The sequence below is a fragment of the Melospiza melodia genome, chromosome 23 (genome assembly GCF_035770615.1).
Source record: "Melospiza melodia melodia isolate bMelMel2 chromosome 23, bMelMel2.pri, whole genome shotgun sequence".
Taxonomy (NCBI): domain Eukaryota; kingdom Metazoa; phylum Chordata; class Aves; order Passeriformes; family Passerellidae; genus Melospiza; species Melospiza melodia.
The window spans coordinates 10,130,334-10,154,914 of NC_086216.1; the positions used below are offsets into that span (position 1 = coordinate 10,130,334).

General features: G+C 47.4%; 1 protein-coding gene across 3 annotated transcripts in view; it reads left to right on the top strand.

Moving 5' to 3' along the window:
* The window catches only part of UNC5D (unc-5 netrin receptor D), a 109,292-nt gene that overhangs the window by 61,308 nt on the left and 23,403 nt on the right, over positions 1-24,581 (top strand). For 2 of the 3 annotated variants that reach the window (XR_010030385.1, XM_063175084.1), the window contains exons 5-9: positions 7,761-7,941; positions 8,946-9,113; positions 10,030-10,194; positions 19,913-20,098; positions 23,027-23,404. Coding sequence is in view for 2 of the 3 variants with exons in the window: in XM_063175084.1 (XP_063031154.1) it covers positions 7,761-7,941; positions 8,946-9,113; positions 10,030-10,194; positions 19,913-20,098; positions 23,027-23,404 (1,078 nt within the window). In the remaining variant the exon portion in view is untranslated. The remainder of the gene's footprint in view (positions 1-7,760; positions 7,942-8,945; positions 9,114-10,029; positions 10,195-19,912; positions 20,099-23,026; positions 23,405-24,581) is intronic. The other variant, XM_063175085.1, reaches the window with a different exon arrangement.

Consider the following 24,581-nt stretch of genomic DNA (forward strand, 5'->3'; position numbering starts at 1 on the left):
AACATTGTCAGGTATTGCTGATCCCCCAGAACTCGAGGGAACGGTGAAATTACAGCCTCTAAAGGCTTTGGTTTCAATTACTGAAAGCTTCCTGTGATGTTTTCCTTATCTCCAAGCATTTCCTATATAAATGTGATCCTGCCTATCAGGACAGGCAGAACCTGCAAACATCATCACCGGCAGCCTTATCTAAAGAGAGCTTTTCAGTGTCAGCAGCACTTTAATTACTGCCCAAATATCCCTGAGAACCAGCTCCAAAGGAGATCCGTGGGTTTCTCTGTCTCCTGCAATTCGGAGCCATTTAGCAAAACAAAGGTTGAGGTTGAGCTGCTCACCTGCACTGCTGAGCTGACAGTAAAAGATTTTAAAATCGTAGAAAATTCGGGAGGTTAGAAAGAAAGTTAGACTTGGTAAACCCTGGGAAATGTTGGGCCTTGTGTTTGCACCTGTGGAATCAGGATATGATAAATTATATGATTGTTAGATGTGAAGATTATTTAGTAATTGGATGTGTTAGGAAAATTAATCCACAAACAGCAGAGGTTTTTGTCGAAAAAGGAGACAGAGGAGTCCTTTGACTTTATTCCATTCAAGGCAGAGGCCATGGGGCATCCCCTGGGGTCTCTCAGATTTTTGGAGGATTTTTGCAGCCTCCCTTTTTATCCCAATTTCCAGCCACATTTCCCTTCTCTATTTCCCCATTTCTGAGGCACTTGAGAGGTTCAGACTCCCCAGAACACCTGATCCCAAAGATTCCCCTCTAATGTGTAAATCCCTCCTTTTAATTTTTAATTCTTACGGAATTTAGGGGGCTTTTCTTCCCCATTATTTCTTTCAATGTCTGATTTCATTTATCATCAAACCTAAAGTTTATTTGTAAAAGAAAATCTCTTTTTCCATTCATCAATCAGTGGAATCCTTCCCATTGTTTCTTTTCTCTCCCAGTGGTGGTTTTATCTCCCAGTAGACCCACACCTTGTTTGGAAACACAAATCCACCATTCCTCTCAGATGTAATAATTGTTTAGACATAAGAATCATGAGAAACCGTGTTAGAGGTTTGAGGGGGATCATGAGAAATCCATGTTGGGACGAAATCAATGTCTACAATAGAACAACGTAAGTTTAATAATTAATATGTAAATTAAAAAACGATAGAATATAAAACATGTTCGGCTCTAAACCATGTCAGAGTCAGATTTGGGTCTGCACCCCTGACACCCAGAGCTCTTCAATAAAAGCACCTGCGTGTATAATAATAATAATAATAATAATAATAATAATAATAATAATAATAATAATAATATATATATATATATATATATATATATATATATATATATATATAACATTACAATACATATATATATTACATATATATTATATATATGTATATACATGTATAACAGTATATATGGTATATAATATATATATTATATACACACATATATACATACACACACACACACACACATATATATATATATATATATATAAAATAATAATTCTGTGATTCTGTGTTCCTGAACACTGATGCAGGGACAGGGATTTGAGGTGCACAGGACCCTTTATCTCTGGTCACCATCCCATAACTGAACTCAGGCCATGTCTGTGCTCTGTCCCACTGGGAATCTCCCACCCTTAATGCCCTTTGGGGTTATTAATGCTGATTTGCTCATCGTTTGTGCATGGAGATAAAAAGCAGCGCTCCAGTTAATGGTAGACGTGCCAAAAATAGGAATAAACTTATCTGAGATCTGATGATGCCTTCAGCAAGCAGACAAGGTACCATTAGCAGTGGCATTTTTAGCAATGGCTCCTTATCCCAGGGATCCAAAATAGCCTGGCTGAGTCAGCTCCTTGCCCACCTCTACCACTATAAATTGATGCACACGTCCAGGCTGTCACCTCTCCCTTTACACCCATCCCAAACCTGATTTTAATTGAGTTTTGACTCACCCCCCTCCCATGCTGGCCTGCATTCCCTCCTCTGGGTCTTTGTTGGGATTTCAGAGAATGAACCCTGAGTCATTTTGGGTTTCAGCATGAGAGGAATGCTGCATTTGTGTTTCCAAACAAGCTGGGAGATAAAACCAGCACTGGGAGAGAAAAGAAACAATGGGAAGGATTCCACTGATTGATGAATGGAAAAAGAGATTTGCTTTTACAAATAAACTTTAGGTTTGCTGATAAACGAAATTAGATATTGAAAGATGAAAGAAACAACGGGGAAGAAAAAAGCTCTAAATTCCATAAGAATTAAAAATTAAAAGGAGAGTTATACATTAGAGGAGAATCTTTGGGATCAGGTGTTTTGGGGAGTCTGAACCTCTCAAGTGCCTCAGAAATGGGGAAAGAGAAAAGGGAAATGTGGCTGGAAATTGGGATAAAAAGGGAGGCTGCATCCTCCAAAACTTGGAGAGACCCCAGGGGATGCCCCATGGCCTCTGCCTCAATTGGAATAAGAGAGTAAAAGGGGTAAGAGAGTTAAGTTCCTCTTACAATACAACAAATCATCTTCTGTGTTGAATATTCTAATCCTCACTAACCAATCTAGTCCAAGATACAAATCCTACAACATTTACATACAGCCTATAAAAATCATTACATTAGCACACTGTGTTACATTTTAAACCCTACAAACTCCTCTTTGGGCCCTTCTGCCAAGCTGTAGGGTCTGCTCTGAGCCTTGGAGCTGTCTGCAAGCAGAGGGTGTTGTTCCATCCAAAGGGGATCACCTTCAGCCAGCCACACCATTGTTTTCCTGCTGTTCAGTAACTGAGGGATCTCAAAGCTTGCTTTCCTTTCCATCTCGCTTATGGTTTCTGTATTCTCCAAATCTTTTGCCAGGCAATCATATTGATAAGGTTTTCCTGTTCCATCTTCCCCAACATCCCTGCCTGCCCTGCAGTGGGAAAAACCCCCCAGGAATGGGTATGGGCAGCCCTGGAGGTCTCAGCTGATCCCTGTGGCCACCACTGAGTGCATCTCCTCATATCAGAGCCTCCTCCAGCTGATTTATGGGTTAGTCAGCGTGTCAGATCCCTGTAATGAGATTATATATTCAACCTAATGAAGGAAAAATATGCTTACCAGCCTGGTGTGACAGAGCTGCGATTAAATGATTCAAGAGCAGAGCTCCCTCAGTGGATTAATTTAAAAAGAATGCAGCAGGTACAGCTGACCTGCTCAGGCTGTTCTGAGGGCTTCTGGCACAGGATTAATGGCTTGCGATGGTGTTGATAAAATCACAATAATAAAGGCAGGAGGAGTGCGTGCAGCCCTTGGGTTGGTGTTAAACCCCTCAGAGACTTTTGCTGGTGGAGGCTTCTCCTTCTGGTTTGAGTCTCAGGGTGGAAAGGAGGATGAAAGTATGGCTAGGGCCAACTTGCCCTGCCCATCCCCATCCTAATTCCAGCTGCAACAGAGAGGAAAATTCCTCTAGCATGAATTTTTAGGAGCAGGAGTTCCATGTTCCAATCCAACCTATTGGTCTTTTCCATCGGGCAGCACTGACAGAACCAGAGGACACAGCCTCAAGCTACGTCAGGGAAGGTATAGGTTGGATATTGAGAAGAAATTTTTCACCAAAAGAATAATAAAGTACTGGAATGCTCTTCCCAGGCAGGTGGTGGAATCACCATCTCTGGATGTGTTTAAACAAAGCCTGGACATGGCACTGGGTGCTATGGTCTGGGTGAGGTGTCAGGGCACAGGTTGGACTCGATGATCTCAGAGGTCTCTTCCAACCTCATCATTCTGTGATTCTGTGATTCTGGGATTCTGTGTTTCTGTGATTCTGAGATTCTGTGATTCCGGGATTCTGAGATTCTCTGATTCTGGGATTCTGGGATTCTGGGATTCTGTGACACCTTCCCTGCCATAGCTTGAGGCTGTGTCCTCTGGTTCTGTCAGAGACCAACCCCACCTGTCTCCAACCTCCCTTCAGGAAGCTGCAGAGAGCAATAAGGGCACCTCTGAGCCTCCTCTTCTCCAGGCTGAACAGCCCCAGGTCCTTCAAACCTTCCTCAGAGGATTTGTGTTCCTCCTCCAGGATAAACATTCTCCTGACCTCCCAAATTATCACCATGCCCACAAGGGCTAGGAGCTGCCTCTTGTGTTAAATCTGGTTGAAATCTCAAACAGGGTCACCAAAAAGAGCCAAAAATTCAGTCCCAGCTCTTGGGATGTTTGAATATCCATCAGAGCGACTGGTGAGGAACTCGTAGTGGATGGGTTGGAATAAGCTTTGTTTTTCAGAGAGAAGAGTTCTCTAACTCCCATAATCTGCCCAGGCTCTGGAGTGTTGAGCTGATTTTACTCTGATAATGCCATAAGCTGGTCTGTGGTAATTGCTTTCTGTAACTGGGACAAATTTCTGATGATGCTAATTGTGCTGCTGCCACCCAGGGAGGGGCCCAGTTAATCCTGGTGCCCTGGAGCTGCAGGTCCTGATGTGATCAGCCCTCCTTGGAAACTGGGGACAGGGGGTTAATTCTGAGCAGGTTGAATTTCTGAGGGAAAAAAAAAAACCCACCCAGATATTTTTCTACAAACTTCCAGCATTTTATAGCAGGTGAAAAGTCTGGTTCCAGATCATCAGAATAATTCTTAAAAGGAAAAGGATTTTAGTTCTGGTACAAGCAACTCTGTGACCTCCACGGTGAGGGAAGTGAAATTCTGAGGAGTTTGGAGTTGCTCTTCACACACTGCAGTCCAGACCCCATCATTCATCCAGTGGGGAGATGTTTTAGGTTATTTGCTGTTTTTATTTTCCCTGGTTTCTTTGTGAGTGTTTGTGAAACCGGGGAGGGGGTGTTAATTCTGTGCAGACTGAATTTCAGAGGGAAAAAAACAGATATTTTTCTACAAACTTACAGCATTTTATAGCAGGTTCAAGGTCTGGCTCCAGATCATCAGACTAATTCTTAAAAAGGAATTATTTTAATTCTGGTACAAGCAACTCTGTGACCTCCACAGTGAGGGAAGTGAAATTCTGAGGAGTTTGGAGTTACTCTTCAGACACTACAGTCCAGACCCCATCACTCACCCCACTGGGGAGATGTTTTAGGTTCTTGGCTGTTTTTATTTTCCCTGGTTGCTTTGTGAGTGTTTGTGCGGGGGCTGAAGCTTCCCAAAGGTTACATCCCTGCCAGTGACAAACATCTTTTGTCATCACGACTCCTTTAAATGTATTTTTATCCCATAAATCCATCCCTTGGTTCTCCATCTTTGAAAGCCTCCATCTGCTGAGGCAGAGCAGGGGATGGCCTTGGATAAACCTGATTTTCTCAGGGAAAGGGGGGGCTGGGATGAGGGGAGCACTGGCAGTGCAATCCTCCCTGACAAATCAGGGTTTGATCTCACGTCCCAACACTTTGGTGTTTATGTTCTCTCTGTTTAATGTTCTCCCTTTGCTGGCATCATCATTCTTTGAAAAGCACGGTTTAATGGAAATGTTTTAATGTTTTCTGCTCACCAAACCCCACAAGATTAGCGTGTGCTCCCTCCAAGGGTGAGGCTGACAGGAACAGGGCCCTTGAACCCCTCTCACCACCCAGAAATCCCCTGGCCTGGGGAGAGTCAACATTTACAAACACACTTGTGAAATAACGAACTCGGGGAGTGCTGGCTGTGTTTGTCATTTCTCTGCCCATTTCACTGCACATAAAGCGTGTTCAGCATCGAACTCCTGTCACTTGATTTATGCCCGTGTGGCTGCTCCATAATTTAAATTGAATTCCTAATTTCTTCGCTGAAACCCCCTCGGATAATTACTGTTAAGGTTAACTGCGGAAGGGGAACTGAATAGTCAGTGGATTCGTTGGTTGTTCAGTGTCCTTAGACCACAGGGAAAGGGAACAGAATCCAAGAGATATTGTCCAGGGAAGGGTTTGACATGGCTGGAACTCCCAGATATTTTGTCCAGGGAGAGGTTTGACATGGGTGGAACTTACTCCCAGGGATTTTGTCCAAGGAGAGATTTGTATTGGCTGGAAAAGGTTTGGCATGGCTGGAATTTCCAGATATTTTATCCTTAGAAAGGTTTGGCATGGCTGGAATATATTCCCAGGGATTTTGTCCACAGAGAGGTTTGGCATGGCTGGAAAAGATTTGGCGTGGCTAGAACTCACTCCCAGGGATATTGTCCAGGGAAGGGTTTGGCATGGCTGGAACACACTTCCAAGTATTTTGTCCAGGGGAAGATTTGGCATGGCTGGAACTCCCAGATATTTTGTCCAGGGAAATGTTTGGCTTGGCTGGACCACATTCCCAGGGATATTGTCCAAGGAAAGGTCTGGCATGGCTGGAAAAGTTTTGGCATGGCTGGAACTCACTCCCAGGAATTTTGTCCAGGGAGAGGTTTGGCATGGCTGGAACTCCCAGGGATATTGTCCAGGGAAAAGTTTGGCATGGCTGGAACTCACTCCCAGGGATATTGCCCAAGGAAAGGTTTGGCATGGTTGGAAGATATTCCCAGGGATATTGTCCAGGGAAGGGTTTGGAATGGATGGATTTAGCACAGCTTCTTGGTCCCAGGCTGTGCCCAAGCTCCTGCAGGCACATGGAAGTGTCCCCTGGTTGGGAGGGCAGGGTTGGATACAAGAGGACAGAAAGATGGCAGAGAGAGATCACACAACTGGATTCTCCCCCATTTTCAGTGTGAAATGTGTGGTGCTGAGCCTCGCCCTCAGGTAACTCACATTTGCACGGATGTGTCAAATCACGATTTAACTCCACAGCCACCGTGTGGGATGAGGTGCCCCAGCCCTGGAGCCTTTTCCAGGAGAGTTTGCAGCCCTTGGCTGGGATGTGCAGGGCTGGATCCGTCCCAGCAAAGCCGGGAGTGCTGCTGTGGAGGGGAATCTGCTGCCTGGCACCAAACGTAATTGGCTTTGATGGTCAGCGCTTGCAGATTTGTTTAGGAACTGGAAAATGTACAAATTGCAGCCCATCTACGCAGAGCTGAGTGCTAATGAATGCCTGCAGCTACCACAGCCATAAGCTCATTACCACAAAGTTCCAAGTCCTTCCACAAGTTGCTAAACAAGGTTATTCATCTGAACGGAGTGGAGAAGGGAGTTTGACTGCAGGGCTCAGCCAGAGCTCCTCCAGATCTAGAAAAGCTGTTAAAACAGCCCCCTGCTCTTTGGTCTTTTAATAGAATCAGTTGATTTTATTTCTATTTTTAATTTTGCTCTCCTGTGACAGCAGCTTGCCATGCCTTAACTATTTTCTGTTAATGTTTCGGGAGGAAAGGCGCCTTGCGGGCGATTCCTGGGCGTGCTCAGAGCCGTTGGGAGGTGAACTGGAGAAGATGGATTGGAAGACATCGTGCACAGCATTTCAGGGGGTTTATGGACCATGGCAGCAAACACTAATGGCCTCTGTTCTCAGGGTGTTGGTGTCAGCTGGGAATCTGTGATGATGACTCGGCTCTTCCTCTGTGTGCCGTGTCAGGCAATTTCATCTTCCTGCTTCTTCACACAAAAAAAAAGTTGGATTGATAATGCTTATTATCTGTTTTATAGAACTGGTAGCTGTCCAAGTGTTTGAACATCCAGTGCATGGTGCAATATGTAAAAATATAGTTGGGAGAATTTCCTATTCTCTCTCTCACCTGGGATTTTACTCCATGTTCCTTGAGGAAAAAACAGCTTTTCTAAGCTACCAGCCAAAGGAAGCACTTCCCCACCCAATTAATGAGGTCATGAGGTGCCTTTGGCCTGCCCCACGTTTCCCTGTGCTCCTCCCTGCCAGGTGGAGTGGCTGAAGAACGAGGAGCCCATCGATTCCAACCTGGACGAGAACATCGACACCAGGGCCGACCACAACCTCATCATCCGCCAGGCGCGCCTCTCCGACTCGGGCAACTACACCTGCATGGCTGCCAACATCGTGGCCAAGAGGAGGAGCCTGTCGGCCACCGTGGTGGTCTATGGTCAGTGACAGGGCTGGGGGGCAGAGGTGGCTGTGCCCCGCTTTGATTTGCGCTGTTATCGCTGGGCTGATTCAAACCCGGCACACGCGGGATCACCCGGCTGTGGGATTACATTTTAGTTAAATGGTGTGCTCTGTCTCACCCCTCAAAAATGTTTATTCCAAGCCTGTGTTCCTCCCCTGAATATCATGGATCTGTAACCCCATTGGCCCAAGTCTAATTCTGCACCCACCTTGAATCTCCCTGTTAAGCTGTGCGAGGGAGATCACAGAGGCTCTCTTGGCACTTATTTATCTTCATCTTTTCTTTCTAATAAAAAAGGGTGAATTGTGGTGCTACATTTCAGTTAAATGGTGTGCTCTGTCTCACCCCTCAAAAATGTTTATTCCAAGCTTGTGTTCTTCCCCTGAATATCATGGATCTCATTGGCCCAAGGTTTATTCTGTGCCCACTTTGAATCTCCCTGTTAAACCGTGCCAGGGAGATCAGAATCTATCTTGGCTCTTTGCTGTCTTGGCCCTTTTCTCCCTGGGCTCTCCCTCTCTCCTCCTTTTCCCCTTCTCCCTCAGAAACCATGCTGCTCCCAGGGGTGAGACCCCCAATAATTAGCATCCTCATCTAATTAGCACCCTCAGAAGCTGTGTAGAGTCTCCTTGCCTGCCTGCTGCTACCATCAGGGACTCCCCAGGGACCACAAATGAACTGCTACACTCTTCCTGCTGGGATTGGGTTTGGGTTTGGTTCTGGGGGGGCTCTGGCACACCCCTTCAGCCCCCCACCATGTTGGTGTTTTAATCAGCACCCTCAGAAGCTGTGTGGATTCACCTTTCTTGCCTGCTGCTACCAGCAAACACACAGCTTAGGGGATACCCCAAACGAACTTCTACACCCAGCCCAGACCTTCCCGCTGGGATGCGTTTGGGTTTGGGTTTGGGTTTGGTTCTGGGGGCTCTGGCACATCCCCCCAGCCCCTCAGCTCCCTTTCCCACGTTGTTGTTTTGCAGTGAACGGGGGCTGGTCCTCATGGACAGAGTGGTCCAGCTGCAACGCGCGCTGCGGCCGGGGCTGGCAGAAACGTTCGCGCACCTGCACCAACCCCGCGCCCCTCAACGGGGGAGCCTTCTGCGAGGGCATGTCCGTGCAGAAAATCACCTGCACCTCCCTCTGCCCCGGTGAGTCTCAACCAGGGAGGGCTTCAGGGGCCTCGGCTTTGGGTGGCAAGCAGCAGCAGGGAGTTGGGAAGGGAACGGGAAATGCAGCCGTGTTTTTGGTACAGCCTGGTGTGGGTGTGGGTGTGAGTGCAGTGCCAGGCACCTGTTAGCAGGCTGGATCTTACCCTGTGTCAGGAAAATTAACCCACAAACACCAGAGGTTTGTGTCCAAAAAGGAGACAGAGGAGTCCTGTTACTTTATTCCAATAAAGGGAGAGGCCATGGGGCATCCCCTGGGGTCTCTCAGATTTTTGGAGGATGCAGCCTCCCTTTTTATCCCAATTTCCAGCCACATTTCCCTTCTCTCTTTCCCCATTTCTGAGGTACTTGAGAGGTTCAGACTTCCCAGAACACCTGATCTCAAATATTTCCCTCTAATGTATAACCCAGCTTTTTGATTTTTAATTCTTTCTGAATTAAAGGGTTTTTCTCCCCATTAATGTCCAATTTCATTTATCATCAAACCTAAAGTTTATTTGTAAAAGAAAATCTCTTTTTCCATTCATCAATTGGTGGAATCCTTCCCATTGTTTCTTTTCTCTCCCAGTGCTGGTTTTACCTCCCAGTGCTGGTTTTATCCACCAGCAGACCCACAGCTTGTTTGGAAAGACAAATCCACCATTCCTCTCACCTGGGACCCCCAAAACCCTGCCAGAACAGCTCAGGGGGAGAAATCAGGGACGTAGGTGTGGGTGTGGGGTTAGTGCAGAGAAGGGGAGCTGATATTAACAACGCCAGAAAGAGAAACACAGAGCTGAGAGCTTCGTTAAACGCATCATTTATCTCGCGAAAGTTTGCTTAGGAGTGCATTAGGCATGGAATTATGGAGGGCAGAGATGAAACAGGAGCTGCTGACCGTGTTTTCCCCACCGGGCAGTGGACGGCAGCTGGGAGGTGTGGAGCGAGTGGTCGGTGTGCAGCCCCGAGTGCGAGCACCTGCGCGTGCGGGAGTGCGCCGCGCCCGCGCCCCGCAACGGCGGCAAGCACTGCGAGGGGCTGAGCCAGGAGTCCGAGAACTGCACCGAGGGGCTCTGCATACAAGGTGAGCTGCCACCCTCGGTTTTTAAGATTTTCTAAGCCTTCTGATGTGGACATTGTTGTAGTGAACTTTCTCGTGCGTTTCTGTGAATAACTCATTCCTTTATGGCGGAGGAGAAAGTTGATGGACTGTTAGGCTGACCAGTGTCATTGGAGAGGTGGCACTGTCACCCGCCAATCCGCTGTCACACTTGGAAAACTATAAATGTTAGAGTCAGAAAATAATCTTCCCTTTTTTTCCTTCACCTTGAGAACAGCGGTATGAGCTTGTGTTTTTTCGTGTCCTATAGCGACAGTGAGCTGCCACGGGCTTGGGGATGGCCTGAGGGATGGGCTGAAGGCCAGGGAACCTGTGAGGGTGGGGCTCCTGTGTCTGAGATACTCCCATGAAAAGGGACATGTATCGGAACATTTACCAATATTGTGGATATTGTGGGAATCTACAAAATCAGAGGCCTCAGAGACAGCAGAACTGTGATCGGAGCTAAGCAGCAGCCATGAGATTGGTCAGCAGAAAAATTATTTAAACTGTAGAAAAGCAAGGACAAAGAGAACAATGATCTGTGTATTAGTGCTTGTCTAGAATAACTCCCTAAGCTACAGAAAGTTTATCTGGCGAGATATTAGGAAGGTTGAAGCTTAATAATGGAGCTCTGTGCATTGTGTTTTAAGGCTTACAAGCAGGTATTGTATTTGAAATAAGCAAGCACTGTTTAACCAAAGCTATGTGTGCTTATAGTGATTGGATAGAACTACTGTCAATGTGCTTTTGCTTTGTGTGATTGGTCAAAAAACTTATAAAGTGAGTTGAACCATTAAGTTCTTGGTCTGCTGCCTGGGATGTGAGCTGGTGGCATCTTCCCATTGTCACAACCATGGAATGAGACTGATGCTGGAAAATAAACCAGCTCAAGGCACGTTCCCAGCAGTCCTGTCCTGTTTGTGATTTGTACAGAGACCCTGGCTGGCAGCAGATGGGATGTGCCTGAGCTTGTCTGGCCCTTGGTGCTGAACCAAACAGCAGCACTGTGATGTTTCACCCCACAGACAATTTGGGCTGGCTGGGTGTGTGGTGTTTCACCCCACAGACAATTTGGGCTGGCTGGGTGTGTTGTATTTCACCCCAGAGACTCAATGCCCTTCTGGAATTCCAGGATGGACAGACAGTGCTGAAAGGGGAAAGGAGAGGTGACTGACACAACTGGGAAGGAATTATCAGGGGAGGGACCCGAGGTTCTGAAGTGAGCCCTGAAATCACAACACAACAGATGTGGTTTTCCGCTTTTCCGTGGGGAATTTGAAATCTCCCAGGTCTCTGGATTTGTGTTGCTCGTTCTTTGCCTGTGAATGATCAGGTGATGCTAAAATCCCAAATCCAGGGGGTTTGCAGGTTGGAACTGCAGCCTCCATAACCAAATGTTCTCCTCAGCCTTTCCTTGCAAACAAACAGGCAAAGCCCCTCGGGAGAGCTGCAGGAGCAGGCGCCGGTCAAGGTCGGAGTTTTCTCCTTTTGCTGCCTTCAGCAGGAGCTGAACCAGGCAGAACTGCAGCTCCCTGGGAAAGGCTTTGCCCTTCACCAGTGTGAAAAACGCCAATCACTTGTTTTTAAAATTTTAAAAGTTTAATAGTAATGAAATGGTTATAAAAATAGTAATACAATTAGAGTAATAATAATTTGGACAATTTGAATTAGGACAATATGAGACAATAGAAACAAAGAGTTATGGATGTCTGGGTACCTTTTTCTGGGCAGCACGAGCCCGACAAAGGACACATGTTAACAGAGGATTAACCCTTAAAAATAATAACCTGTTGCATATTCATACACCTCATCCATGATGCATAAATTCCATTCAAACACAGGATTCTGTCTGGTCATCGTCAACTTCTTCCTCTGAATCCTGACAGCGCCTTCAAGGTGGGAAGATGTTCATTTCTTCTGATAAGAGGGCAATAAATTCTCTTTCTCTGAAAGATTTAGGTGTCCTGTGGCTGCTAGGGGAGTCCTTTAAGAAAAGTATCCTACATAGCATCGTTTCTATTTTAACAATTTTTATAACCTAAAACTATATTTAACACAGTACTTAAGAGAATTAACACAGGATTACTTTCAAACACAGCACACATAACATTCATTTGAATATTCAAATATTCATTTGAATATTTGTGAAAAGCCAATCATAAAATACATGCACTTTTCACACCCAGTGTCTGGGAAGCATCTGGCACTGGGAAGCTGCTGCTGTCCCTCCCCAGTGTGGGGAGCTGGGCAGAGCAGCCCTGCAGCTGCGCACACGGGAGGGATTTGTGAGTTTATCCCTGCCCTGAGCCCTCTCCTGTCCCTGTGCTGTCACCTTGTCAGGTGGAACAGCAGCCCTGGGAGCCATCAGGAGTGCCAGGCCTGGGAGATGTAAACAAGGATGTGTCTGCTTTCTGTAAGGCCGTGTTTAACCAGCCCTCTGTCCTTGTTTCTATGGTTCTGCATTGCCTTTTCTCTCATAAACAAAATGAACTCCCCCAGTGGCAGAGAGCATCCTGTGTATTTATTCAGGCTTTAGAGATACCTTCAATTGGATTTTGCTGGGGTTTGGAGGGAGGGAGCACGCAGCACTCTGCCTGTGGATCCCAGCACTTAAAATTCCTTATTCAGGCTTCAGAGATACCTGAGCTGAGAGCTTCAATCAGATTTTGCTGGGGTTTGGAGGGAGGGAGCACTCAGCACTCTGCCCATGGATCCCAGCACTTAAAATTCCCAGGGCTACAGAACAGCTCCAAGGTGTCCAAGGACAGAAATGTAATTTAATTTTTTTTTCCTTCCCTGTGTTTTTAGAAAGAATAACCAGAGAGGCTTTGAGAGCAGTGCTTGGGGACTTTTCCTGGGGTGTCTCTCTGTGACCGTGTTCACAGGGGTCTGAGGATGAGGGAAGAGACGAGGACCTGACTCCATGTTTCAGAAGGCTTGATTGATTATTTTATGATATATATTACATTAAAACCATACAAAAAGAATAGAAGAAAGGATTTCATCAGAAGGCTTGCTGAGAATAGAATAGGACAAAGGTTTGTGGCTCTGCTCTCTGTCCGAGCCAGCTGACTGTGATGGGCCATTAATTAGAAACAACCCCATGAGACCAATCCCAGATGCACCTGTTGCATTCCACAGCAGCAGATAACCATTGTTTACATTTTGTTCCTGAGGCTTCTCAGCTTCTCAGGAGGAAAAATCCGAAGGAAAGGGTTTTCCATAAAAGATGTCTGTGATAATGCAGAGGTTGCTTTGGCTCCAGACAGCTCCAGTACCTCCCTGCTGTCCTGCATGTTTGTTCTCCCAGTGTTTATTCCCTCCTAGGATTCCCAGTTGGATTTCTCTCTTTCCTGCAGAGGTGAAAGCTTTCTCTTTGCTTAATAAAAGAGAGGATTTTTTTCTTCTTTTTTTTTTTTTTTTTTTTTTTTTTTTTTTGAGAGCTTTTTGTTTTACATTTATCTGTTTGCTTTAAAGCTATTTCTCCCAACTTCAAAACCTATTGATTTCTCTCCAAGTGCCCAAAACCAAAGCAAACAAGTAGGGCCACAGGGACTGACCTGCAAACATGTTTTTACTAATGCACCCCCAATAATCACAGCACAATCACAAATCATTTTGTTTTCCATTTTCCCAGCAGCGCTGCTGCTGTTGCCAGGAGGCTCCTGGATGCAGGAATTTCCATTTCCATGGGAAATGCTTTTCCCTTTGCAGTTTGGTGCAGGCAGCCTCTGCCAGCAGCAGGGAAAGGTTTGCTCAAGTCTCACCCTCCTCTCTGGGTCTTTTTGTGCCTCATTTTCCTGAAAAACCAACCATGGGCAGGGAAATAAAAACCTCATCCAAAAAAATGGCAAAGCCAAAATCCAACGATCTTCTGGGTTAAGTATTTCTGAACTGAGCGTCCTCACAAATATTAAAATAAGGAGCCTCATAATCTGCCTGAGTCTCCCAGTTTTAGGGATTACTTTGGCAGGTTTTAGGTTATAAATGGTGGCTCAAGTGTTTGGCATAAAGGAGGCAGAGCAGGCTCATTTTTGAGAGCTGCAGTCCCATAGAAAAATGGGAAAAATAGGAAAACCCCCTTTTATCCCATATTTCCATTTGCTGGGGGCACGTGGATGTGTGTGTTCGTGTACACGCAGAGAAGTGCCATTATTGGGGGTGTTTGGTACAAAAATGTGAATAAACCAGGCATTTTTATAGCTTGTAACTAATTTAAGTGCCCATCACCAGCTTTTCCATCCATCAAACACACAAAGGAATCATTAATTCTGACCCGAGTCTCTTTGCCAATGATCCACTGCGAGGTATTGAACTTCCTTCTTGCTGAGGTGTAAATAAACAACAGCATCCAATAGAGCCAACAAATAACCTGAATTAACCAAGTGAGAAATTGCTGCAAAGGAACTTCCTGATAGGGATTTAAGGGGGGAAAAAAAAAGAAAGAAAAAAAGAGAAGATGAAGAGAAAAACATGGACAACATAAAATATTCATATTGTCAGCAAACGAGGAGAAAATGTTTCATTTATAGAGTGAGACAGAAGCAATATAGGAGATAGATATGCTCCATGTAAATTTATTAAGTGCAACTTCCTCTCTTTCTCTCTCTCTCAGATAAAAAACCTCCTCATGAATTAAAATCCCAAAGTTCTTTTTTTTTTTTTTTCTCTTGTAAATATGATTTTCCTCATCTCCTTTGCTGTTTGGGCTGTTTGTTTAGGAGCTGAGGAGGAGCCAAGGTTTTATGAGAGGCTTTAGCATCTGCGGGTTCAGTGAGCCAGGGGATCATCCTCAGCAATCCCTGTCTGACAGGGAGCCCTGGCTCAGGGCATGCTCAGCTCAGGATCAACCCCTGGAATTGGGGAAAAAGGAATTTCTGCTGGAATTTGGGGTTCCTGGTGCAGATCTGGTCCTGCTCTGCTCCCTCCTGTCTCACCTGGAGGGTGTTTCTGTGCCTGGCATCCTCTCAGGGCTGCTCTGTCGTGCACCTGCAGCTCTGCCAGCCCCAGCAGGGCAGGAGAGCAGGGGGACAGGGGCCAGGAGGAGAGGGAATGGCCTTGAGCTGGGTCACAGGGAAAATCAGCAGGAATTTCCTCATGGAAAGGGCCTTGAGCTGGACACCAGCAGGAATTTACCCCTGGAAAGGGCTGTAGGGCATTGCCAGGGGCATCAGCAGGATTTCACCCTAGAAAGGGCCTCAGGCTGTGCCAGGGTGGGACATCAGAAGGATTTCCCTCTGGAAGGGGCCTCGAGCTGTGCCAGAACTGGACATCAGCAGGAATTTCATCCTGAAAAGGGCTGTAGAGCTGTGCCAGGGTGGGACATCAGGAGGATTTCCCTCTGGAAAGGGCCTTGAGCTGTGCCAGGGTTGGACATCAGGAGGATTTCCCTCTGGAAAGGGCCTTGAGCTGTGCCAGGGTGGGACATCAGCAGGAATTTACCCCTGGAATGCCAGGGAAGAACATCAACAGGAATTTCCCCCTGGAAAGGACTGTAGGGCATTGCCAGGGTGGGACATCAGCAGGAATTTAACCCCGCTTCTCTCTTACCTGCTGAACAGACCTCAGCAGGCCAGAGAAAGAATTTTATACATAAGAAACAATGAACAACCTTGAGAACGAGAACAGAAGAGCTCTGACTCCTTCTTTGCCTGCCAGGCTGGGAAAAGAGACTTTAACACATCTCAGGGTCACTGTGAGCAGCAGAAGCCTCAGCAGGGCAGAGACACAGAGCTCACAGAGCAGGAGCTGCTCCAGGATGCAAAAACAGAGCCAGGGATGAAGATCATTGAGGAACAGCCTGTTCCACTGAAGGATCTCTTCCCTGAGCTCCTAACTCATGATCCCTGAGCTCCAAGAGTGAGGAGAAGGACTTGGGGCTGTGGGAAGAACCTGGGAAGAACCTCTGGGATCTCCTGCCCATGTCCCAGCCCTCCCCTCCTTGCTGGAGCTGGGGAGGTGGGCCCTGCACAGCTCCTGCAAATCTCTGCTTGGAAATGAGATAATTTAATCAATTACCTCTCCTAATGCACTAAACCAAATGTTTCACTTTCTGCTCCTGCGCATCTTAAATTATCTTCAGGTGCTTTATGAAACTTAATCATAGTTAATAGAAACTTCATTACCATCAAATGTGCTTTCAATAAATGTTGTGTAACAGTGGCAGGAGGTGGAGTGAAAAATGGGCTGCAATTACCACAAACATGGATCCTGGAGCAGAAAGGGATAAAATTTGTGGTGCCTGCCAGGGTCCCTCCCACCCCTGGGCCGGGAGGATGCAGCTCATTAAGGAATAATTGGTGGACTATAAATGTTTGCTTTTCTGGATTGTTTGGTTGCTTTTTCACTTTGTTCCCTTCTGGGAAAAAAGGAAAAGCAGAACCTCACCCTGCTCCCCCAGATTTCCCACGCCTTCCTCCTTCCCCTAATTTCTAATCTCCAATGGAAGGAATTCTCCAAAAGAAAAGACCAGAAGGTAAAGAGGTAAAGATTAATTAAAAAAAAAAAAAAAAAAAAAAAAAAGAAAAGAAACAAACCAGCGGTTGTTTCTAACCACCAAAATCCCAAAAGAAAGGCTCCTTTCTCATGGAATTGTGTTCCATGGGAATAATTCCAAGAATACTGAGCCTCTCTCGGTTTGCCCTTTTAGCACAAAGCTGTTTAAAACCCCACTAAACCCTGAGTAGGATTCTCTGAGCTCTGCTCCCCTGAGGTTTGTGAGGGTTTTCCTGGCACTGGGGAAGCTCTGGGAACTCAGCAACCACCAACTCATCCCAGGGAAGGACCCTCGGGAGGTTTCAATCATCAAATTTATAGACCAGGCTCCACTTCAAGCCCTGGAGATATTTCAGAGTGAATGAAAAGAGAATTCTTCTCCTCAGATGGATTTTGCTTGAGTCCAACCGCTCCCATTTTGTTTTATTTTGTGCCCTCCCTCTCATCTTTAACCCATGTAGAATTGTGTAAAAATGGGAAAGGGGAATTGCCTGACGTGGGAAGGGATGGAGAAGGAGATGCTGAAGCACCTGAGGGGATTTAGAGGCAGAAATGGCAATTCCAGAGCACCTGAGGAGTGGGCAGGAGATGAGCTCTGGGATCCTTCCCCTTTGCAGTCCTGGGGCTGGAAGCTTTTCCTGCCAGGATATTTCTGCATCTCTCAGACTTGGTCATTTATCATCCCAGCAGGGCAGGAGGGATAATTCCCATTTTCAGCACTTTCCTTTTTTAAAGCAGTGATCCAAAGGGAAGAGTTGGAGATGCTTTGTGGTGCAAAACCCAGGAGCTCTCCCTGGGAAGGGAAAAACCCCAATTGTTCCTGGAGATCCATCCCCTCCCTCCTCCTGCCTCACTCATTGCTCTAATTACCCACAGAAATTAACTCAACAATAGCAATTCGTAATTAATTCCCTGTAACAACAAAGCGACTTGGGAATAGGAAATTGGAAGAAATAGAAATGTAATTATTGCCTGAACTTCCCTTTCTGCACCTGGTGCTGGGGAACAAAACGGGGCTGGGGGAGAGGAGCTTTGGGGTGGGCTTTGTGTGGTTTTGGACACATCTGAGACATTTCCAGTTTGGCTTTGTGACCCCTTTTCTTTGCTTTTTCTGCCTGGCCTGTCCCTTCTTCATTGTCAGCCAGTATCTCACTCTCCGCAATCCCAAACTGAGCTTAAAATTCTCGTTACAGCATATTTTAAGGAGGGAATCTCATGGGGAAAAAAAAAAAAGGTTTCAGGGAAAAAAAGGAAAAAAACCCCAAAGTTTCTCTTTTAGTGATTGAGTTGGTGGAACCGTGTGACGTTGGAATTGTTCTAGGAAGCTGAATTTTGTAACCTTACAAGTTTGTTCAGTGTGGTTTCCTGACCTGCCACAGAAGGTGGATTCTTCCCCAAAGCTGATATTTCCATGCAAACTTGGTGATTTTTGTTTTTCTTCCCAACAAATTGTGAACGTGTTAAAAGCAGAACCATTTTCCATTCACAGATTACTCCAAAATGCAGCAGAAATTTTACAGGAGTATTTTCCTGCAAAGCAAGAGTGTTTTGAGAGTATTTGAGAGTATTACTCTTGCAAGAGTATTTTCTTTCAGTATTTCATCTGGTTAAGTGGTTCTGGTAAAACTGATACCCAAACATCTCTTTTGGGTGCTGGAATCTCATGGTTGGTGCTGACTGGGACCAGTTGGAGAGAGGGGATGAGAGGGACGTTTTCTGTCAAGGATGTTTGAGCCAAACCTTTGATTTTACTTTGGATTGGAGTGCCCAGCTGAAATTCAGTCCCAGCACCTGGAGCAGGGTCCAATCCAAAGTAAAATCAAAGGTTTGGTTCACTTTTCAGACACTTCTTTTTTGTCAGAAAGTGTTGAGCCGAGGAAATGCTGCCCAGAGGTGCTCGTTCCTTTCATCTCAACACTCTGAAGTTTCACGTTCGTTTTCAAAACTCAGCTAAAATGAAATTATCTGACTTTCAGCAGAAAAGCACAACAGAAACCTCCTCCCAAGCAGTAATTAAGTAATTTCTGTAATTGGCTGTTTATTAAATGCTGATTTTTAACTTTCCAACCTATTTCTGTGCAGTGTAGTGCATTCACTGACACAGAGCACTCTGGATTTCCATGTTAGTTTTTGTTGATCTCATTGGCCCTGAACAAATCCAGTTTCTGTTCCTGGGGCTCTGCCGTGCAGGAGAAGCCCCCAGCAGGACCCAGGCCCTGCCCAGGGTGGGCTCTGAGCTCACCCCCCCTATCCTGGAGCTGGGAATTCAGGGAACCCCCCAAGGACCCTCCAACGGGGTGTGCCAAGGGATTTAATTCCATGGTGCACAAATCCCAGCAGATCAAGGAGAGCGGGATGGGATATTTCAGTTATGGAATATTGCAGGATTCATTCTGTCACAGCAGTCAATTCCTTCTCCCCACACCCAAACAGGCTCTCCAGTTTGGGGCGCTCCATCGGGAATTCCGCTCACCCTCTCAGCCCTTTTTGTCCAGCACTGCCCCTGTTCGTGCGCCCAGCTCCACCTTGGTTCCCCATGTCCCCCCATGTCCCTCTGTGTTCCCCTATCCCCTCGTGTCCCCATGTCCCTGACACAGTTCTTGTCTCCCCACATCCCCCATGTCCCCATGTCCCATGTTCCCATGTCCCTGATGCAGTTCTTTTTCCCCCATGTCACCATGTCCCCACATCCTCCATGTCCCCATGTCCCCCTGTCCCTGACACAGTTCTTGTCCCCTCACATCCCCCACATCCTCTGTGCTCCCATGTCCATGTCCCCATATCCCTCATGTCCTCACGTCCCTCTGTCCCCTCTCCCTGATGCAGCTCTTGTCCCCCCATGTCCCCACATCCCCCATATCCCCCACATCCCTCACGTCCCCGTGTCCCCCATGTCCCATGTCCCCTGACACAGCTCTTGCCCCCACACATCCCCCCACATCCCTGTGTCCTCCCATGTCCCTGTGTCCCTGATACAGTTCTTGTCGCCCCACATCCCCCATGTCCCCCTACGTCCTCATGTTCTCACATCCCCCATGTCCCCGTGTCCCCCATATCCCCGTGTCCCATGTCCCCCTGTCCCTGACACAGCTCTTGTCCCCCCACATCCCCCATGTCCCCCCACATCCCACATCCCCCGTGTCCTCACATCCCCATGTCCCTGTCGCTGTCCCTGTCCCTGTCTCTGACCCCTCTCTCTCCGCAGACGTGGAGCGTGGCGCGGACGTGGCGCTGTACTCGGGGCTGGCGGCGGCGGTGCTGGCGGTGGCCGTGCTGGCGCTGGGGGTGACCCTGTACCGGCGCAGTCAGAGTGAGTACGGCGTGGATGTCATTGATTCCTCTGCACTCACGGGAGGCTTCCAGACTTTTAATTTTAAAACAGTCAGACAAGGTTAGTGCGGCGATTTCCTTTCTTCTCTGCAGAGCTCCCGCTGCTCGCCTGCGTTTGGGGAGGGGGTTTGGTGGAGTCAGGGCATCACCAAGGCTCTGCATCGTGTGGCAGATGCCAAACACATCCCCCTCTCTCCTGAGAGCGAGATAAAGCAGTTTAACTGCAGTGGTGCCCACTGGAAAATGGCCCTGTTAACTTCTGGTCCACTCTGGTGGTGTGCAAGGAGGATGGGATGAGTGGGGACAGGGACCTGGAATCGGCTCTGCTCCATCCCGCAAACCCAGGATCCTCCTTGGCCACGCTCCAGATGCTCTAGAAATGCTGTCCAGCATCCAAAATCCCCAGCCCCTCCACTGATTTAGGAAAAGCTCAAATTAAAGCCAAGCAACCAAATCAGAGCATCTCCCGCTGCTCAGGCTTGCCTGTGTTTGGGGCGGGGGTTTAGGGCAGCCAGGGATAGGGACAGGGATAACGACCTGGAATTGGCTCTGCTCTGTCCCACAAACCCAGGATCCTCCTTGGCCACGTTCCAGATGCTTTAGGAGTGCTGTCCAGCATCCAAAATCCCCATGTCCCTTCCAAAATCCCCAGCTCATCCACTGATTTAGGAAAAGCTCAAATTAAAGCCAAGCAACCAAATCAGAGCATCTCCCGCTGCTCAGGCTTGCCTGTGTTTGGGGCGGGGGTTTAGGGCAGCCAGGGATAGGGACAGGGATAACGACCTGGAATTGGCTCTGCTCTGTCCCACAAACCCAGGATCCTCCTTGGCCACGTTCCAGATGCTTTAGGAGTGCTGTCCAGCATCCAAAATCCCCATGTCCCTTCCAAAATCCCCAGCTCATCCACTGATTTAGGAAAAGCTCAAATTAAAGCCAAGCAACCAAATCAGAGCAAGCCCGGGCAGCACAGCTGGAGCTCCTCCTGTTCTCAGTTTCAGAGCTTTCCTTCTCTCCAATAAAAGGAATTATTCTTTTCCTGATAATCCCGGACCCCCAGCTGGAAGTGTTTTGTAACCTGCTGTAACACAGGCACTGAGGGAAATCAATTTGTGTAAAACCGGACCCCTAAAGCTCTAGAAAACACCACCAGTGCCATAAAATATGGACAAAACCTTTGCTAAAAGCAGCGCTCGGGTTTCCAGGAATGTTATTCCCTCAGAACAGGAAGGTGGGGAGGGAGAGGGGATGGGAGCAGGATGTTTATTGATTCGGTGCTGCCATTCTACCTCAGACCTGCCTGATTGTGGGTGGGTGGGAGCGTGGGCAGGCTGTGAAAGTGTCCCCATGTCTCTGTTCTCTCTGCAGAAAAGGGAAATATGTTGCAGAGTTTGTTTGGGGGGGTTTTGTGGGGTTGTTTTTTACAGTTTCTTTATTTCCTGGAGACGTTCCTCACCAAGCATGACTTGCAAGAAATTGGCAAAAGGGCTTGGCAGACAAGGACGTTTGAAGGAAGTTCATTCATCCATTTCTAAATCCAAACCTTTAATTAGGGCTGTGTAAATCTCAATGACTGTCTCAAACAAGAACATTTTCCTTTGTGGTTCAGTCTGAGTCTTGTTTTGAGTCTGGGGAATTGTTTGCTTGGCTTAATGCTTAAAAAAACCTTTCATTCTGGAGGCTCTGAAAATACCCAACTAAACAACCAAAGAAAAAGACCCCATCACAAAACCAAGCAGCCAGAGGACTCTAAATCCATGCACTCTTCATTTTTCAGAGCATTTTCTGAGGTAAAACACCTCAAAATTAATAACTGTGGTATCTTTCTCTGTATCACTCTTGTCCCACCTCCCTTTCAGCCCAGTTTCCCTCAGGCTGTGGGTTTGTGTAGAAGGTCTGCAGGAAGATGTTGTCACCCAGTGGGGTTTAATGTAAGGAAAGAAAACAACAAGAGAGGCAAAAGGGCAAACACAACGACGTGAATCCAAACTAAAGGATCCTTCCTGGATTATTCCTGCACTCTGGAGCTGCCTGAGGTCTGGCAAACACCAAGCGTCAGATCTTGGCACCAGTTCTGCTCTCTGACATGACCTCGTGTTTTGGGAGGAACTGGGCCAAGGTCTGACACTTCATGTCTGCGAAATCCAACAGGGATTTTGGGCTCTGAGAGCTCAGGGAGGGTTGCTGAGGTGTCCCTTTGTCAGGAAAATTAATCCACAAACACCAGAGGTTTGTGTCCAAAAAGGAGACAGAGGAGTCCTTTGACTTTATTCAAATCAAGGCAGAGGCCATGGGGCATCCCCTGGGGTCTCTCCAAGTTTTGGAGGATGCAACCTCCCTTTTTATCCCAATTTCCAGCCACATTTCCCTTCTCTCTTTCTCCATTTCTGAGGTACTTGAGAGGTTCAGACTCCCCAGAACACCTGATCCCAAAGATTCCCCTCTAATGTATAACCCTCCCTTTTAATTTTTAATTCTTACAGAATTTAGGTTTTTTCCCCATTTCTGAGGTACTTGAGATATTCAGACTTCCCAGAACATCTGATCCCAGAGATTCCCCTCTAATGTATAACCCTCTCTTTTAATTTTTAATTCTTACGGAATTTAGTGGTTCTTTCCTCATTTCCACGGTGCTTGAGATGTTCAGACTTCCCAGAACACCCGATCCCAAAGATTACCCTCTAATGTAAAACCATCTAATGTAAAATTAAAATTAATTTCCCTCTAATGTAAAATTAAAATTAAATTTCAATTCTTACGGAATTTAGGGGTTTTTCTTCCCCATTGTTTCTTTCATCATTCAATGTCTAATTTCATTTGTCAGCAGCGCTAAAGTTTATTTGTAAAAGCAAATATCTTTTTCCCTTCATCAATCAGTGGAATACTTCCCATTGTTTCTTTCATCTCCCAGTGCTGGTTTTATCCACCAGCTTGTTTGGAAAGAAAAACCCTCCATTCCTCTCACCCTCCCTCGCTGCTGCTGTCCCCACAGGTAACTCCCTGCTCCTGAACTCATCCCTGCAGCCCGAGCTGACGGTCAGCAGGACCTACAGCGGCCCCATCTGCCTGCAGGACCCGCTGGACAAGGAGCTGATGACCGAGTCCTCCCTGTTCAACCCCCTGGCCGACATCAAGGTCAAGGTGCAGAGCTCCTTCATGGTGTCCCTGGGCGTCACCGAGCGGGCCGAGTTCCACGGCAAGGCCCACCCCGGCACCTTCCCCCACGGCAGCCCCAGGACCTTTGGGACCCTCCAGGCCCGGAACAAGGCCATGTTCATTCAGAACCTGGCCTCCATCTCCAGCAGCAGCGAGCTGAGGAGCACAGCCCTGTTTGGGCACCTGGGGGGCCGCTTGGTGGTCCCCAACACAGGTGGGTGGTTATTGGAATAATTACCAATATTGGGGATGGGACGTGTGGATGGGAGCTTGTCTGGGCCTTAGTGCTGAGCCAAACAGCGACACCGTGGTGTTTCACCCCAGAGACACTTTGGGCTGGCTGAGTATGTGGTGTTTCACCCCAGAGACACTTTGGGCTGGCTGAGTGTGTGGTGTTTCACCCCACAGACACTTTGGGCTGGCTGGGTGTGTGGTGTTTCACCCCACAGACACTTTGGGCTGGCTGAGTATGTGGTGTTTCACCCCACAGATACTTTGGGCTGGCTGGGTGTGTGGTGTTTCACCCCACAGACACTTTGGGCTGGCTGGGTGTGTGGTGTTTCACCCCACAGACACTTTTGGCCGGCTGGGTGTGTGGTGTTTCACCCCACAGACACTTTTGCCTGGCTGGGTGCTGCAGCTGGGCCTGTGGGGACAAGTGCAGGCCTGCGGGAGCTCTGGTGGTGCTGGGATGGAGCTTCCCCCCATAACAGGGGCTGCTCCTCAGGTTTCCCTCTGTGGAGAAGCTTTGAGGCGATGGGGAAGGAAAGGAGTCGGTTCTGATGGAGGGTTTGGATCCAGAGCTTTATTCTGGCCCACAGGCCTCTGAATGCAACACCAGCTCCAACAGAACTCCCTGAGCCCGTGGTTGCTGCTCCTTTGAACCCCGGGGAGAGGGGCAGGGAAGGGGCAGGGAGCCACCAAGCAGGGACAGGAGGGGAGGGACAAAGGGACAAAGGATACTGGGATGTCCCAATGCCCCCAGGGGTAGAGGGCATCCTTTGGATCTGCCAATTCTGGAATTCCAGGACTGACAGACAGTGCTGGGAGGGGAAAGGAGAGGTGACTGACACACCTGGCAGGGAATTATCACGGAGGAACCCAAGGTTCTGAGGCAAACCGTGACATCACACCACAACAGGTGGCTCCTTGCTCATCCAAGCACGCAGAGGAATTTGAGCTTAGGCTGCCTGATGTTGTGTTTTATAACTGAATTTTAAAAGAATTTAAAATTTAAAATTTTTCTCCAGGAAGGAAGAAGCAGGGGCCCTGTTAATGCAAATTTTGGAAGTAGGGCACGTTGCCCACACAGGACACGAGTGATCAGAAGGAAGCCTGGGCTGAGGACTGAAGAGGCATTATGCCTGTTTGAACTGTTTTAAATTACTGCC